Raw genomic sequence first — 17,993 nt, 5'->3', positions numbered from 1 at the left:
CATTCTCATAATCATTTGTAGGCAACAAAACTTTGCTCAGTCTGTGCTGCGGCGCTTAGAGGAAAAATAACGTATACCATTTTACCTTTTCAGCAAGGGCTTTCTCCTGCCCTTTTTTCTATTCTACTTGCATTTTGTTTATTTATTTATGCATGTCGATCTTACATGAAGTTACCTCATAGACTTTCCCATGATTTGTTGCACTCTGTTACGGACAAACTGACAGGAACTAGTTTAGCTATGAAAACCTTTTGCAGTGAAGGTAATTTGAATCTCGACATGCCTATCCAATCCTACTGTTGCAGGCCCTTGATAACTAGTGCAAACTGACTCATCCAATTCGTTCCTACAACTGTGTAAGCTAGAACTGCTCTACACTAAACACTGGCTATGAATAGTAATATTAATTAAAAAACGTCTCCGAATACTAAACTTTTCCGAAGCTAATGCTCTTTAGATTAAATTTTATGGATTAATAGAAAAAAAAAGTTTTAATTATACTGCATGTATTAATTTTTAAACAATACACTTTAAATTTTATCTTCTGTAATAATAAATTATTATGACGTAAAATAACAACCCACCTTACAATCCAAGTAAGATAATTTTTCGATGCTTCGTAGTTGTTTTGAATTTGTGTATCAAGAGATTTTTTTAGGGAAAAACTTACGTAGTAGAATGGGTATTGTGTTTACTGTTATCCAATTAAAATATGACACCTATCTTATTTTTTCCATGTCAAATTAAGTAACTTCATATATAAATAGTTCGTTTTTTTTTTCTAAATTGGTGTAATGTGTAGGTGAGAGATTTCTGAAATAGGTAAAACATTTTTTTTATTCCCGTAATAGGTAAGTCATACATATGCTACACAGGAGTGTATAAGAAAAATCATGTTTAGAGTTCATGTAACAGTGAAGTTGTGGGACAGGAAAACTATTATCAAGAATAGAGACTTCACTTAAGAAAAAATACACTGATTTTTTTTTTACAGGAAATGAAATTGTTTTATTTATAGTTATTTTTAATGATGCAATAATTAGTGTATGGCTAAGATAATTATAAATAATTTGTCAATAAATTTTTTAAACATTTTAAAATTTATGGATGTTTAAATTTTATATACTTTTTAACTTTTTAGATTTTACGGTTAAATTAGAGTTTAATTTTTAAGGTGTTTCATTGGCTTTCGCATTAGAAAGGATTGGGAAAGTAAATAAGTTATCATATATCAAAATCTTGTTTGATTCACTAGCTTTCACATTAGAAAGGAATTAGGTAAATAAATAAGTTATCAAATATCAAAAACTTGTTTGTTTTAAAGAAGATTTCAAGAGGATCAAAGATCATGAAGAAAAAAATTCTCGAAGATATTAGAATAGGATGTTTGACACATTTTGCCTAAATTTTTCCTCATCTCCATACATTTCTTCTCCGTCCAATAAAGATAAAAAAAAAATATTTTACCCCTTTTGGATTATACAATCTGAAAGTATCTTTCAGATTATGAATTTCATAAAAGCTACCTCAACCATTTTTCACTCATTTTTTCGATAGACAATGTCATATTTCTTTGAGATTGCACTAGCTTAGATTGATCAATCTTAAAACCAAAAATAATTTTCGAAATATGGAACCTAAAATGATTTTATGGATCATGTAATTTGGAAGTCAAAATGACTTTAAGATTATAGGCCTTTTTAGATTACACAATTTGAAAGCCTTTTTCACTTCTAAATTTTACAATAAAAAATAACAAAATGGAAAATTTTATGTTTGTGAGGGTGTAGAAGAAATGTAGGAAGAATATACCTACACTTAATCATTGGTAAAATTACTAAGATAGACTTGATCCAACATTTTCAGCCCAAAAACTTGTGAAATATGTTAGATTAGATTAGACTAAAATAATTGGGACTTAAAATTGAGTCACTTTTATCCCGTTCATAAACTTATGGATTAACTCATTTATAAAATAATAATTATATTTAAAAATAATAAAAATAATATTATTTTTTAAAACACATGTATTGCAATTTCTATTTTTTTAAAATAAAATATATTCTCTTCCAGGCATTTGTATGAAATTTCGAATCCTAATTAGTTTGACATTTCACCAATCACATTATATTATATTAATTTGTTTTTATTTTTACATAAATGTGTCGTTATTAATAGACATTAACGTAATTTCTTAATTTAACATAATTATTTTGATATATTTCATTTGAATTAAACTCTCTATTTGTATAACTGGTTTATAAATTACAAATACGAAATGAAAGTTAAGTATTATTTTTAAAATCAGACTAGTGATTCAGCCGGTTAAAATACCTGTTCAAATTGATACATTGAACATGTCTATTAATAATAAGTTTATACATTCAAAGACGAGAATTGAAGTTTCAAAGTGGAAGCTATTTACTAGAGGGATTATGACAGACCAAAATATTTGCAAAATGCATTTAAAACAGATATGGCAAACTCACTTTAACACCTGAAATTTCTTTAGATATTTCCTGAAATGGACAAAATTGGAGAAATCAGACTTTAGGAATTTTAGAAAGTGGAATGGAGATTTTTTGGGACAATGCGCAGATGGATTATGATGAGCAGTATGATAATCAGACATGACATTTTGTAAATATAAATGGGAAACCTTTACCATCCAAAATTACACCTACGTCTCGGTTGTTCACCATGCTACTGGTGAAGGCAATTATATCATTCATAGTTCACACCTTACAAAAAACACAGCTACAACTAAGGTGAAGAACGAAGTAACAACACGAATTAATGTGGAAAAGCTCCCCAAGTGTGCAACACTCAACCTGTATTCAACACTACACTAAATGCTAAATATCATGTCCATCAATTACATTATGAAGCTGCGGCCTTCGTTGACTCTTCTGGCAGATCATCTTCGTCGTGGTATATGTTCTCCGCCATCTGCCATATTTGAAGTATGTTGTCTTCAGCGACACTAGCAACAACCCAATCTTCACATGGATTCCAGGAAAAGTCAGATATTTTGCTTGTATGACCACCATGAATAAAGAGCAATTCTGGTGGACCATCTTCCGCGTCTTCTGGTGACTGCTCTTCATCAATCCTGCCAAACAAATTAGTGGAACCTTGTTAACCAAATGTTTGAAATCTGTGATTTATTATGATATGATGTTAACTTTTGATACTTTTAATAATTCATTTTCAGCAGAAAAACAATCCTTTAGTAATCATTGAACATTCAGCAGCTGAAACATTTGAGCTACAAGTACCATTACCACCTACAAAGGTACAAATGTTGAATCCCTGTATACTAATAAAACCGCACTAAAACTAAGTCCTAGTGGGCAAACAGAGACATTGTTATCCAATTAATTTTCTTTAAAGAGAGGGCACTATCATCCAAGAGACATGCAGACCCCAAATCATCCAAATGGATAAAAGGTTTTACACATGATTTTTTAATACTGGCGAACATGTAAAAGCAATCTGAATTCTTAAGAAGCGTTTTTCCTCAAATGTAACGTGAATCTATTAGACTGCATGACAAGGATTCAACCATCCCAAGGGCTTATACAGTAATACAAACGAATAGATTTCAAAATTCCTAACAAACCCCAGATGCGAAAGTCTTAGAAATTTTAGTCTTTGGGTTTGGGAGGAGTACTCATGACAACTTGGTCAAAGTGGATCAAAAACACCATAGAACAAAGTATAGGAAATACTTAAACTTTAGGAGAAGTGTCAGTGATATGCTTTCTCAAGATACATTTCGGGACAACAAATATTAATAAATTCATTTAGAAGTCCAGAGATAAGCAATACCTGCTAAGATCCCACACCATGAGCCTCCTACCCAGACAACAAGAAGCCAAGATAGTTTCATTCTTTGGATTCCAACCAACCTGGAAAACCTCCTCCCTGTTGGACCCACGAACAACAATCCAGATCAATAAATGCTAAATATAACTTCAAATAGAGCAATTATCAAAAACATCAGACGAGAATTACTTGTGAGAATCAAAGATGTGCAGAGGAGCGCTGATCTTCCGCAGATCAAACAACTTCACAGTTTTATCCGTAGAACCAGTAGCAACAACCCATTCGTTAAAGGGATTGAAGGCCAAGCAGTTAACCTGATAAGATATCCAAGATAAAAAAAATAAGTAACTTTTATCGGTTACTAGAAGAATATTAGCAGCTTTGAAACATTGAAAACCCACCATAACATGGGGAACATAGCAGAGCTAAAATGATGCAAGCAACTACCGCATATCAAAGAGCATTACAGGAGCAGACAGAATGAAAAATAGAGCTAAAAAGCTTCCATGAAAAGAAAGAAAAGCCATAGAAGTGAAATAGAATGAACACCCAACTTGAGAGAGGAGTAATATGACCAGTTCTTTAATCTTATCTTACAGTTGAAAATCTGTGTTTAGCTTGTTAAGTCTTTCATTCCAATATTGTCCTCAATGTTCTATCAGCAACACCATTTGGATTTAATGTCTGTGGTTAGTGACTCAGGTCAACCTCATGAATTTGTATATTTCAATCAAAAGAAGTGAATGGTAGCATTTTCAGAAAAATATCACCAAATAATACTGGAAACTCCAATTCCTTCACCCAAGTTTACTGGTATCGAACAGAAGCAAATCTAAATCTAAAACAGACAAGTTACTCCCCCACAGGTTATACTCATTTTGACAGAATTATCTATTTTTTTCAATACAACGCACCTCGCTTTGATGAGCAACAACAGATTGAACAGGCTTGCTGACAGCCGGCGTTCGAAGGTCCCATATAAGCAAGTATTGATCATCACCCACAGAACCGAATAAATACTCATGCCTCAAATGCCAAGCCACATCTTCCACAACACCTTCATGTACCTGGTGACAACAACAACAACAACATATCCACAGTTTACAAAACCACCGATTAACCTAACCGAACCCAACCAAAAAGCAGCAAGAGATGCAGTTCAAACCTTAAAAATCTGCATTGCCTCGAGGGTCTTATTCTTGGGAGTGGCATTAATATCCCACAAACAAATCTGAGCATCGTCAGAACCACTAAGCAAGTGCCCCTGCTTGAACTTACTCCAGGACAAGCCATAACCCTCAGTGTTGTGACCCCTAAGCCTCAAATCAGGGTTACAGGCCCCATCAAGAGGGGGCTTGGAGGGATGCTTGCTGTAGTCAAAGACATAAACTTCAGCACTAACAGTCTTGGTGGCAATGATGAAGGGGTTCTGGGGCATGTAGCGAGCCCTGTTAACCTCACCCTCATGGTTGATCTGCTGGATGATCTGAACCTTGCCATTGGCACAGCCAAAGCCGCCGATGTCGGGGCGGTCGTCGTCGTAATGGCGGGCATCGTTCTCAGCATCATCAAGAGGGAGTTGGACCTGGGCCAACATGAGGTAATTGGGCTCATTCTCAGAGGTGTGGGTGCCCAAGATAACCTTTTGGAGAGAGTAGTCTTTGCCGGGTGGTTCATGGCGGTCGGGAAGCCATTCGACGGTGAGGGAAGGCCACTCAAGGGCATGCGTGATGACGAGATCATAGAGAAAAGGACTATTCTTCTTCCATATCTTGTACTCCTCGTTTATAAGACGCTCCTCAATCTCACCCCTCATCTCTTCCTCCTCTTTCCCCATCCACACTCACTCTCTTCCAATCCCAACAATCAGACCTCAATCTTCTGCAATTCAAAGCAGAAAAAGGACAAAGAAAAGGGGAAATTGGATAAATAGTAGAAGATAGAGTGAGAGTGAGAAGTAAGAAAAGAAGGGGAAATGAAGAATGTTGTGAGAATGAGAACCCTAAGATTTAAGATTGTAATTAAACAAGTACCACTTCTCTTCTGCCCGCTCCCGCCCCTCACTCAATTTCTACTCAACCGGTTACCATATATTTTATATTTTATATATATATATATTGTAATAATCAAATTTTTTTAGTTGGGCCGCCTCAAATTCTTGGGCCCATTCATTTAGTAAAAAGTATAGCCAATTCTTCCTGCACCTTCCTACTTTTTATAATTTCAACTCTACCTATTGATATATATTAGAATTTTTTGTTCACTTTTTTTTTTATTTTTTATATTGTACAATTTATAGCATCCCTTTATTATCCTTTATTATGTATTCTGGAATTATTTCTGGATCTCTGAAAATATCTTTTGAAATTATAAAATTACATTTTAAATTATATAATTTAAAAAATGTTTTTAAATTTAAAAATGTTTTTTAAATTGTACAACCTGAAATATATATTATAGAAAGGAGTATTAAAAATTATACAATCTAAAACTATTATTGAATTCATAAAAAAATGTTCTAAATTATAAAATTTTAAAAATTATGAATAAAAAAATAATAATGTATTTTTCTAATAATAAAATAGTCTTTTTGCCTTTGTATATGGGTGCCTGATATGTTATGTATGTGAAAAACAGCCAAAAAATCTTTTTATGAATACACAATTTTGAGTTATCTATTTAACTATTTTATTTAAAATTTTAAAAAATAATTTATGTGTGTTTCTTTTTAAAAAAAATTATATATTTCAGCTCTCGTGCTTGAGGGGTAGAACAGTCTGGTGGGTAGACATAGTCCTATCAGACATTAATAAAGTTAAAAAAAAATATTTATCTTTAATCTGGAAGTGTTTTGAAATATTCTAAAGGAAAAAAAAAAATTGAAGTTTATAAGGGATGCATTAAAAAATTTATCTAGATAATGGATTTTTTATTCTTACTTTCCTTGAAAGAAAAGTTCAAGGAGAATAGGATAAAATCCCTGTCAGAAAAATTTCATATATAAAGGGTGATGTTGGTGACAACAATTCAAACTTTTCTATGTCCAAAATTTAATGTAAGAAATAAATTTAATTATAATTTTACTCTTTATATTTTATAAAATTGAAATTTTAGTCTTTAATTTTTTTTTAATTATTCTTATTATTTGATTTTTAAAAAAAATAGTAATTTAAATTCTTTAATTTTTAGTTATATGAAATTTTGTTCAATTTTTTATTTTAAAATATTTTGAATCATTATCAAATTACACTTAACAATAATTCCTACCTCTGTCATTTTCAATCTCATAAATAGTCATGAATGTCTTTTTCCCTTATACATGTTCAAAGAAAAAAAATTGAAAAATTAACAAAATTATGAAAGATTAAAATTAGGTAAAAAAATGAGCAATCCAACTTGTGAATAATTAAAAAGTGATGGACTAAATTTAAGGGGAAAAAAATAAGAATCAAGTTTTTTAAAGTATTGAAATCAAAATTATAATGAAGCCAACAAAAATTTAAACATGGTCTTGCTTTTGTCAACTCTCAATTCAACAACTTTTCTTTTAATTTTTTTTTAATCATATTTTAAAATTTTAATTTACTAATTAATATCTTAAAATAATTATTACTTTTATATATTAAATTATTTTATTATAATTAATATTTGAAATTTAATTTATAATTATTAATAATTTAAGTTTCAAAATATTTACATCATTCAACTAATATAATAAAAAATAACTTTAATTTTTTTTTAATTTTGAATTTAAAAAAAAAAACAGATTAGTAACTATTTTTAATCCTTCAACTTAACAGGACATATCAAAGAGTTACCAGATTGAAAACATCAATCAAACCTATTAAATTTTGGTTTATTCATAAATCAAGATTTAGTTTCTCATTCCTAACATTAATTAATATGAAGATTCTAAATATTATAAATGTATTACTTTTTATAATATATATATATATAAGGAAAAACGAAAAGAATATAGATGAAATACTCGGTGAAATATTTATTTAAAAATAATTAAATCTCACCTCATTATTTATGAGAAGAGACCACTTTTTATATTGGTATATAATAGAACACTAAAGTGTAAAAGTAAGAAAAATATGTATGATTTGTAAAGTTTTAAAGTTTTAAAAGTTTAAATTTCAAATAAAAAATTGTAAAGTTTTATAATTAAAATTTATTTTTTTTATTTGGTTACATGCAAAATTATTATTTAAGATAAATTCAAAATTTGATTACATACAAATATATATTAAATTAGTTAAGATAGTGAAAGAGAAAATTGGTATTAAAATTATTATAACAATTATTAAAAACTTCAAACACTATAATTGAATATAAATTATACGGTTTTAAGTTAAATGGTATATTTTATTAGATTTTGAAAATAACGTTTTTAGTATCAGGTTAATGGAATTTAAAATACATTTTGAAAAAACACTTTAAAAGACATAAGGGATTTGAAAGTCTGTTAGTATATTTGCACTTAATATGCTGGAATAGTATATTTCCCAAAATTACCTAACTTCACTTTTTTCTTACCCTAATAATATATAGTATTGCATAATTACTCAAATAACATAGTTTACATTATAGTTAGATTCAAATAACATAGTTTACATTATAGTTAATCTAACGTCCCAGAAAATAACATCTAATTATTATAATAAAATTTTTACTACTTTCTATACAAATAATGAGTATTTCAAAACATTCATATTACAATATTACGATTTATAAAAATATAAATATTTACGATATAAATTTTAAAACATCATAAAGTCTTTCAAGACCTCTTACACTTGAATGATCATTTGCTCGTGTACAAAATATAGTCATCGCAGTACACAACAAAGCAAGAAAAACAAGAGTAAGTTAGTGAAAATATAATTTTGTAAAGAGAAAACCAAATTACATTAATCATTTCCTTAATTATTCAATTTTCTTCAAATCCGGTTGGAGATCCCACATCGACTAGAGATTAGAGCCTTTCATTGTATATAAGTGGGTGCAAACCTCAACCCTATGAGCCGGTTTTATGGGGTTGAGTTAGGCTTAAAGTCCACTTCGTAATATGGTATCAGAGCCATTTCGAGCCTATCTTAGCGAGTATTTGTTGGGCCTATCGTGCCACCCCCTATCGGGCCACTATCGGACCACCCAAAATATATAGTCCCACGCACGAGCTTCTATCTATCTATCACTATCATTTCATAAGCCTAACTCAACCCCATAAAACCGGCTCATAGGGTTGAGGTTTGCACCCACTTATATACAATGAAAGGTGGCACGCTAGGCCCAACACAAATACTCGCTAGGATAGGCTCAAAATGGCTCTGATACCATATTAAGAAGTGGACTTTAAGCCTAACTCAACCCCATAAAACCGGCTCATAGGATTGAGGTTTGCACCCACTTATATATTATGAAATGTCCTTATCTCTAGTTGATGTGGGATCTCCAACAAATCCCAACATAAAACAATCACATGGATCTACACATCCAATATGCAGCAAACATAATAATATTTAACGTCTTCTAGAAGACTCGTATTAAGTAAGTCCTACCAGAGACTAACACTTGATCCAAAGATTACCAGTGAATTCAATAGAAAGGATCAGGGTAAGTTCAATACAATCCAAGTCGTGCATCTCATATGTCACGGTGTGCATGAACTCACCCATCAGTTTCTCACCACCTGATATCTAAGTCTATGTAACTTAAATCATCAGTGAGCTCAGAGATCTCTGTTACCACATAGACATCAATACTTAATACACATAGAAACATCAGTCCATACATTATTCCAAATAACAATTTATCTCCCTCTGAGATAAAGAACACAAATATTTTTTGACATCAAGACATTTTTAGCTTTCACAAAGATTTGATAATTGTCACTCTTAACTATAACAAAGCAAGATGTTGTTTAATATTATAATGATAGCCCTCTAAGAGAGGATAGGAAAGTTAAACGATCCCTGTTTGAAAGAACTTCACAAAAAGTAAATTACAAAGAAAACACATTTTCTAAAATTTGTCTAACAAGCACTCTAAAGCCTTAACACGGGAAGGAAGTAGTTCAACATGCACAACACATTGTATGATTCTTCATAAGAGTGTTAGTTGTTTATGAATGATAGGACTTTTATTTATAGACATCTTAAATAAGATTGTTGGACATTGTGTGCCGATCTTTTGATGGCATGTCAAATCTTTATTAGGGGTTGATAACCTTTTAACTGATATTGTACTATGTAGCACTCAACTTTTATGTATAAGTTACATTTTCTTTTGGACATGTTTTTCTTCTATTAACAACGTCAAATTTAACATGTATTCTCATAGATGTTGGTTGTTGTATCGAAATTTTCATTTGTAAGTAAACTATCGTTATGTCCTTCATGGTCCATCAAATTTAAAAGTGAGTATGCATTGCGTCTTTTGTAAAGAAAGCTTCTTATGTAGCTTTGTCTGAAGCTGACTTAATTTTTAAATGTTATAAAGTTAAATATTTTTATGATAATGTCATTGTTGAATGAGTTGTTTATCATACTTAAAAACAATATATTAATTATTAAAAACTTAATGTTATTTATTATGATAAAAAACACACACGACAATCATTCTTAAATGTTAATATTGTAAATTTTAACCCTAATTTTGACTTATATTGAATACTTATCATAATTTTTTACAATATATTTTTAGCTTTATTTTAAAAAAATGTAATATTTTTATGATTTTTCATTACTTTTCTTTTTATTTTTTCACGTGACTCTCCATTGAACGAGATTAAAGGACAATTAATTGAAAACACATGAGATACACACTTCTAATCAACATTAATTAAGATTACTTATAACTTTGTCTTTATTATCATTATTGTTGATTGACCAAGAAGTGATCCTCTAAAGGATCATGAAAAAAAAGTGACTCAAAAAATTATAAATTCAAGACGACACAAAATAAAAAAACGTAACCTAAAATTTAAAAAAAAAGTTTAATTCACAAATGAAACATATCACTTCAAATCAAATTTTACAAACCACATCATAAATTTAACGAGAAGTAAGAAGTTTTATATTTTAGAGAGATAAAATATTTTAGATAAATAAAAAAATGAATGATTATATAGTTAACCTCTATAAATTTTTTAAATGATGAAAGATTTATTCTCCATTTAACTTAAACTTTATTCTTTAAATCTATAAATTTACTCAAAAAAATATCTAATAAAATATTTAAATAAAAAGATGTATCAATAATTATTAGATACAAGAATTTGAATTTAAAGTAAATTTCTTTTATTTCAAAACCGTGAGAAAATATAATTAATGAAGAGATCTTATTAAAATTTCTCAACAAAAATTAACCATAAATAAATTATGTGAATGTTTTACGCCAATATGCGAAGGCGTATTTTTTTTTGTATTATAGACTTAAATTAAATGTTAAAATTATTTATTTATTCTCTATACTTAACGAACTTTATTTTTTTATTTATCTTTTAGTCTCTATATTTTTAATTTAAATATATTATTTTTATTTTTTAATCCTTACATCAACTTTAGATGGTAAAAAAGAAGTACAAAATATAATGTAAAAAAAAATATATAAAAAAGTAAAATTCATATAAGTATAATGTTTCCTTATTCATGTCGTTCGTATTTTTCGGATTTTTTTGGTATCAACAGTCAATACGTCTCAGTTTTTGGTCTTTAATTTTAGTAAGGAGGGATACATGTTAAAGTTAAGTTAGTAATTGATATACAGTGATTAAGAATAATAAATATTATTAAATATTTATATTTACATTGTTTTGAAGTAAGTATTTATAAAATAAGAATAAAGGGATCTATACACTTGTGTGGGTCAGTTTGACATAAATTATTAAATTAATTTTAATATTAAAGAAGAGATATGTACATATTGATTATGTTAATAAGAGATACTAATGCGATTTATATAAAGATTAAATTAATAATTAAATTAAAATATTAAATATGTGTTAAAAAATTCAGTTAAAATATAATTTGAAAAACAACCATTGTAAGCACGTTAAAGCGTATGTTTTAATTATAAATAAAAAAGCTGTTATTTACATTTAGAATTATTTTAATGGATATGTTTACCAAACATTTCAATTTCCAACTACTTTTAGTTTGAATTATAAACTGGTTTTTGTATTTTTAATTACAAATTGTTTTTTTAATTTTCAACCAGATACTCGTATTAATAACAGGTTTACACAGAAGAATCATATTAATATTTCCATCTTTATGAACACGCTTTCCTCTAAACATTTTTACGTTACAAACACAGCACATGCTAAAAAAACACGCTTCCATTAAATTGATTTTGACTTATTTAGAAAGGGATTTACTTAGGCTGGAAGGACAATAATAATAATAATAATAATAATAATAATAATAATAATAATAGTAATAATAATAAAGATAAATAGTAATTAAAAAAAATAAATGTAGCAGTGAAATCTGGATTTTGGTATGGTGAGTATATAAAACGTGTCCACTCACTGTGTCTCACATCGAAAGAGAGAAAGAAGACGCAGTGTGCCTTCCTTGGTTGTGTGATTCTGAGAAGATGGATCTGGCACCGGAGGAGCTTCAATTTCTGAACATCACCGACATCCTGCGAGAATCGACCTCAATCCCCAAACGTTGTCCGAAGACCTTCTACCTGATAACGCTTACCCTGATCTTTCCCCTCTCCTTTGCGATCCTGGCTCACTCGCTCTTCACGCACCCTCTCATCTCGCAGCTCCAGAACCCCTTCAACGACCCCTCCCAGACCTCGCATCAGTGGACCCTCCTCCTCATCATCCAGTTCTCCTACCTCCTCTTCCTCTTCGCCTTCTCCCTCCTCTCCACCGCCGCCGTCGTCTTCACCGTTGCCTCCCTCTACACCGCCAAGGCCGTCTCCTTCTCCTCCACCCTCGCCGCCATCCCCCGCGTCTTCAAGCGCCTCTTCCTCACCTTCCTATGGGTCACCCTCTTCATGATCCTCTACAACTCCCTCATCCTCCTCTCCCTCCTCCTCATCATCGTCGCCATCGACACCGATAACTCCCTCCTCCTCCTCCTCTCCCTCCTCGTCATCCTTTCCCTCTTCCTTGTCGCCCATGTCTACATCACCGCCCTCTGGCACCTCGCCTCCGTTGTCTCCGTCCTCGAGCCCGTCTACGGCCTCGCCGCCATGAAGAAAAGCTACCAGCTTCTCAAGGGTAGGACCAAGTATGCCGCCGTTCTCGTCGCCGGCTACCTCGTTGTCTGCAGCATCATCTCTGGGGTCTTCAGTGTCGTCGTCGTCCACGGTGGGGACGCGTACGGCGTCTTCACTAGGATTGTCGTTGGAGGGTTCCTCGTGGGGCTGTTGGTGATTGTCAATTTGGTTGGGTTGTTGGTGCAGAGCGTTTTTTACTACGTTTGCAAGAGTTTCCACCACCAGGGGATTGATAAGAGCGCGCTGCACGATCACCTCGGAGGGTACCTTGGGGAATATGTGCCTCTCAAGAGCAGCATTCAGATGGAGAATTTGGATGTATGACAGTAGCCAACCTCTACTCACGCATTTGTAAGTTTGGTTTCTTTCTTTGTTGTGATGTAATGGAATAGTGTAAAACAGTGGAGGACTAATCAATGATTCGTTGTGTGCTGAATTTCGCTCTCTGTTTTTTTTTGTGTGTGTGTGTGTCTGTATAGTGGTTGATACTGTTTTCATTTGTTGCTTAAAATAAGCAATTTGATTCAATCCTGGTTTAAAAGTAGCTCAGCTCAGTTCACATTCACCAGTGTTTGCTCGTTCTTTCGTGTGTTTATTATGGTATGGTCGCATTCACATGTTGTGTTGTTGTTGGTACATAGGTATAGATTTTTCAATCATTGTTGAATTGAAAACAGAAAAAATGTTTGGGTTTGTAAGCTCTCTTCTTTTACATAATGCTTGAGATTGAATCTATGGCTTAAAAAAGTAATTACTGGGTTAAATTGGCTGTATATGATGTTGTATCGTAGCACCTGGATAAATTTCTTGCGGTGGGATTGGTAACTACTTACTAGCAGACAATACATTTATTATCAAAATTTCGATCGGTGTGATGCTTTCTGAGCAAATTAGTCCACTGACCCCTTTAATGGGGAAGAGACCCGCAAATAGTGTTCAGAGTTTTGCCTTTAAAGTTAATCTTGAAAGAGGTGCCCTGTCTTGACTTTCATGAAAGGTAACTCTATCGGGAGGGAAGAGAGAGAGGAGAAAATGTTGGGATTTGCTACTCTTTAAATCTTAATCCTTCATTTTCATAAATAGTTGGGATTTGCTACTCTTTAAATCTTAATCCTTCATTTTCATAAATAGTATGTTGATCTTTGATTTGTGGTTTATATCTTCTCTACGCCTCCTGTTACATATGCTATCGATAATGTCTTTCTTTGGTTACTACTGTTGTGGGATTAGTCTGGTATGATTTTTTGTTTACTTGAATGTATGTAGTATGATGTAAAATTGTTGCTTATTAGTCAGGTGGGTTTATTACCTAATTAATACTTAAGTGTCAACCAAGTCTAGATCTGGTTTGAAAGAACTGCAACTTGGATATAAGTTTAGATAATTTCGGTAAGACTATAGTAGTGAAGACAAATCTTGGTTTTAGCTGTCTGTTGAATGTGTTATGAGTTTGTTGGGTTTACAAACAGGAAGGGTGAATATTAGTATTAGCTCACAGGTGGGAGATGAAAGATTTATCCAAACATTAGGTGAATTTCCTCTTTATTATCATTTCATATATATACTTATTTGCTTGTTTCAGCTCACAGCTATCATCTCCTAATTGCATGATTGTTTAAGAATGATATAGATGGTATTAGGTTGTTTAAATATTTTGGGAACTCTTGAGATCAAGACAAAAAATTTAATAATTTAAGAAAGTTATTGGGTTACAAGTGTTCTGTTGATAACTTTTTTCTTAATCCAGAATAATTACTTAATTAATCTTCATTTTGCAAACAATCTTGTTATGCTTTGTAAGGGATAATAGACATGCACTAAACAAAATTGAGACCAAACATGTTATACTAAACCGAAACCAGACATATACTTGGTAAATAACTCAGTAAATCCTTCTCAACAGAAGGAGAAACAAAAAAGTTAGATATGTTTTAGTGAATACTATACTCAAACACTATCAGGCTTGAAGTTCAAAGCCTAGTTCTGCTAGGTCCATGTCACTTGATCTTAGGAAATCTACCTGTTTTGTAATGGAGGTCTCATTAATGCAGAGGATACTATACAAAGGAGTAATGTTTTCATCTTTTACTCCTTGACTCTTTCTTCTCTAACTCTTGATGGTGATTTTGACTATTATTAATCCTTATTGAGAAATGTTGCAGTGACATGTCTATGGGCCTAAATATGTTCTGTTCAACATGGGCCAGAGCGTGGTCCAGTTCTGGGAATAATCGATCCAGCCCAGGAGAGTACAGGATTTAATAGCAAGACAAGAGGATTGATAGATGGTGTTGTATCATAAAAATGAGTAAACCAAACCAAGACTTTCATAGGGAAATTAAGACTTTACTAAGTTCTAGAAAATTGATACAGGTATTTTGGGATTGTCAAATTAATATGTTATTAATACAAAATATTCATCCGTTTTATTATAATTGAAATCTACCAAAGAATTAACTAATAATCTTTATTAGGATATATTTTATCCATAAAATCTAAATTTGAAACTTGTTTGGAAATTCTGAATCCAATTTCACATTTATGGATGCTATTAGGGACTAATTCCAGAATTCATTTATGGAATAAAATTGAACATATACTAAATAAACAAGTGTTAACATGGAAATAGGAAGGCTATTGTTTTACCTGCACCCTTGAAACAAATTTGATATGCCCTGTTTTATTAACTAGGATGCTATGTTCTTACTGAATGCTTGTCTCTCTCCTGTGACTTGTGTGTGACTTCCCCCCATATAATCATTCTGAAGTTATGTTATTTTGGTGAATGATTCTACTTTCTGTTTTATTCCATGGTTTTAGAGCATCATAGAAACAAATTCATTGTTATTGTTTATGGTTAGGTAGGGTCATTTTAGTTGGAGATGATTTCTAAACAAATTATGATGATCACTTTGTTGATTCAAACAGGTGTTCACTCCTAAAAATGGTACCCTGCATTCTTCTTTCTTAAATGGAACTATAAGAGAACCTCCATTAATGAATCTTCATATATATAGTTTCTGCACTGTGCAACACTTGAGACTGATAAAAATAAAATATGTTTATTATGTAAATTAGACTCTGATAAAAACATTATATTTACTATGTAAATTTGAGTTTATGAAAATGTGATTGATTTTTTAGTTATTAAAATCAAATATAAAATAAAATTATATATTTATATTTACATGTTCATTAAAAACTATAAAATACATTTATTAATGTACAATTAAAGTTGTATTGTTAACATTTCTAAACTTTAATATTAGTAAATTTCATAACCTTTTTAAGAGCAAGAACTGCAAGTAAATAATATCTTGTAGTAAAAGCACAATTCAAGGAACCCTAAACCTAATATTGAATTGAACATAAGGAGATTTTTTTTTTGGAGGCGTTTTACTTTAAAAAATTGAAAAATAACAACAGATTTTCATCTTTCGGATAGGAATTATTAAATTCATTCACATATTCTCTAAATAAAATGCACTTCATTCTAAAACTTTAGAGTTGTTTCAAGCAATATTACATATTTATTAAAAAGAATAAGAATTCAAATTTAAATGAAATAACAGTTAATATAACATCTAATCAAAGTAGCTAATGATGAGTTCAATTTTGTGCATAAATTTGTTTTTAAAGAAAATAGTAATAAATTTTAAAAAACCCATCATTTGTTTGTCTAACAATACCATTTCCATTATTAACAGTGATGTATTTGCTTACAAAAGTCAAAGACTACAATAATTGAATAAGTTTACTTGTTATCTTATTAACTCATTATTGAGAGAAATGTAAAATATTAAAATATCTTCATAATAAATTGAACAAGAACCATCAGCTATATGTTCAACAGTATTATTTGTATTCGCAATTGTATGTTTGTTTAGACAAATTAGACAACAATAATAATTGAATAATCTTAATTGAGTTTGTATTCCAACTCTTTGTGAAGAAAAATATAAAAAAACATAGTTAAATTAGCTAATAAAATCTCAAACAAAACAAACAAGAGTTCACTTTCAAAGAGAGATAAACTCTCTCTTTGCACACAATTATACATATAATTCATTTATAATGATGACTTAGTTACATAGAATTTAACCAATCAATCATTAGATGCATAGGCAATTCGAAAACATGTGACTACATGACTAATGAATAAACCCTACACTTTGTAACTTACTATTGTACCAAGTGAAAATTTGGTCTTAAACTATTTAAGTTTTTTAAATAATTATAAATTAACATAATTTCTTTTTGAATGGTCTCAGCTGCATCCACATTTTTTTTCTTTCAGCTTTACTTCTTTGTAGACAACAATACTTTTCTTTCTTCTCCTGTCACATATTTTTTTCGACCACAATACTTTTATTCTTTTCTAACTGCATTGTATGAGAGATTCTCCAGTCACATTTTTTTTTGACCATAATACTTTTATTATTTTCTAACGCAGTGTATGAGAGAATAGTTTTATTATTTGAATGTGTATGAAAAGGTTAGACAAAGAGACTCATTAAACATTTTTCATTATTTTTTTTTTAATTTTATATTTTATTTTTGTAATTTATTTTTGAATTTTGTGATTTCTAAAAGAATGACTAAAAATTTTAAAAAATAAATTTTTTATTTTCGTTCAAACTAATAATAAAAGTAAACATATTCTTTTTAAATCTTTAATATTTTATTTGATTATTTTTCATTAATCAATGAGAAATAATTTAATCATTGTTAATTTATACTTTTATGATACACATTAGCTCACATAACTTAATATTCTTATTTAACTTTTTTTAGTATTTAAAAATAAATAACATCAAATAGATTTTTAAAATAAAAGAAAATTATTTAACTTATTTATTTTTTATAGAAAACTTTATTTAAACATCTTGAATTTTTAATTATATATATATATATATATA

The 17,993-nt window shown here is 30.3% G+C and overlaps 3 protein-coding genes across 7 annotated transcripts in view; 2 read left to right on the top strand and 1 right to left on the bottom strand.

The window, feature by feature from the left end:
- The window catches only part of LOC137811715 (glycerol-3-phosphate acyltransferase 9-like), a 33,717-nt gene extending 33,409 nt beyond the window's left edge, over positions 1-308 (top strand). For all 4 annotated transcript variants that reach the window (XM_068613553.1, XM_068613552.1, XM_068613550.1 and 1 more), the window contains exon 13: positions 22-308. In XM_068613553.1, the coding sequence (XP_068469654.1) occupies positions 22-70 (49 nt within the window). In that variant the 3' untranslated portion in view covers positions 71-308. The remainder of the gene's footprint in view (positions 1-21) is intronic.
- Positions 309-2,636: 2,328 nt separating this feature from the next.
- LOC137811714 (WD-40 repeat-containing protein MSI1) lies at positions 2,637-5,909 on the bottom strand. The gene is made up of 5 exons (XM_068613549.1): positions 4,994-5,909; positions 4,743-4,895; positions 4,018-4,142; positions 3,832-3,927; positions 2,637-3,112 (listed from the first exon to the last, which is right to left on the bottom strand). The coding sequence occupies exons 1-5, from the start codon at positions 5,663-5,665 to the stop codon at positions 2,881-2,883; spliced, it is 1,278 nt and encodes a 425-aa protein (XP_068469650.1). The 5' UTR covers positions 5,666-5,909; the 3' UTR covers positions 2,637-2,880.
- A 6,453-nt stretch (positions 5,910-12,362) lies between these two features.
- On the top strand, positions 12,363-16,244 carry LOC137811713 (uncharacterized). 2 transcript variants are annotated; one of them, XM_068613547.1, is made up of 2 exons: positions 12,363-13,425; positions 16,003-16,244. In XM_068613547.1, exon 1 carries the CDS (start codon positions 12,436-12,438, stop codon positions 13,396-13,398), a length of 963 nt encoding a protein of 320 aa, XP_068469648.1. In that variant the 5' UTR covers positions 12,363-12,435; the 3' UTR covers positions 13,399-13,425; positions 16,003-16,244. The 2 variants fall into 2 exon arrangements, with proteins under 2 accessions (XP_068469648.1, XP_068469649.1); XM_068613548.1 differs by lacking the exon at positions 16,003-16,244 and adding an exon at positions 15,237-15,509.
- Positions 16,245-17,993: the final 1,749 nt, after the last annotated feature.

The sequence above is a fragment of the Phaseolus vulgaris genome, chromosome 2 (assembly GCF_000499845.2).
Source record: "Phaseolus vulgaris cultivar G19833 chromosome 2, P. vulgaris v2.0, whole genome shotgun sequence".
NCBI lineage: Eukaryota > Viridiplantae > Streptophyta > Magnoliopsida > Fabales > Fabaceae > Phaseolus > Phaseolus vulgaris.
This window is presented reverse-complemented; position numbering and strand designations above follow the sequence as displayed.

Excerpts from the sequence above, each read along its gene's own strand:
- LOC137811714 (XM_068613549.1), bottom strand. The coding sequence starts at position 5,665 with ATGGGGAAAGAGGAGGAAGAGATGAGGGGTGAGATTGAGGAGCGTCTT. Across the intron at positions 4,896-4,993 it reads AGGCAATGCAGATTTTTAAG|GTACATGAAGGTGTTGTGGA; the intron begins GTTTGAACTGCA and ends TGTTGTCACCAG. Across the intron at positions 4,143-4,742 it reads TTGTTGCTCATCAAAGCGAG|GTTAACTGCTTGGCCTTCAA; the intron begins GTGCGTTGTATT and ends ATATCTTATCAG.
- LOC137811713 (XM_068613547.1), top strand. The coding sequence starts at position 12,436 with ATGGATCTGGCACCGGAGGAGCTTCAATTTCTGAACATCACCGACATC.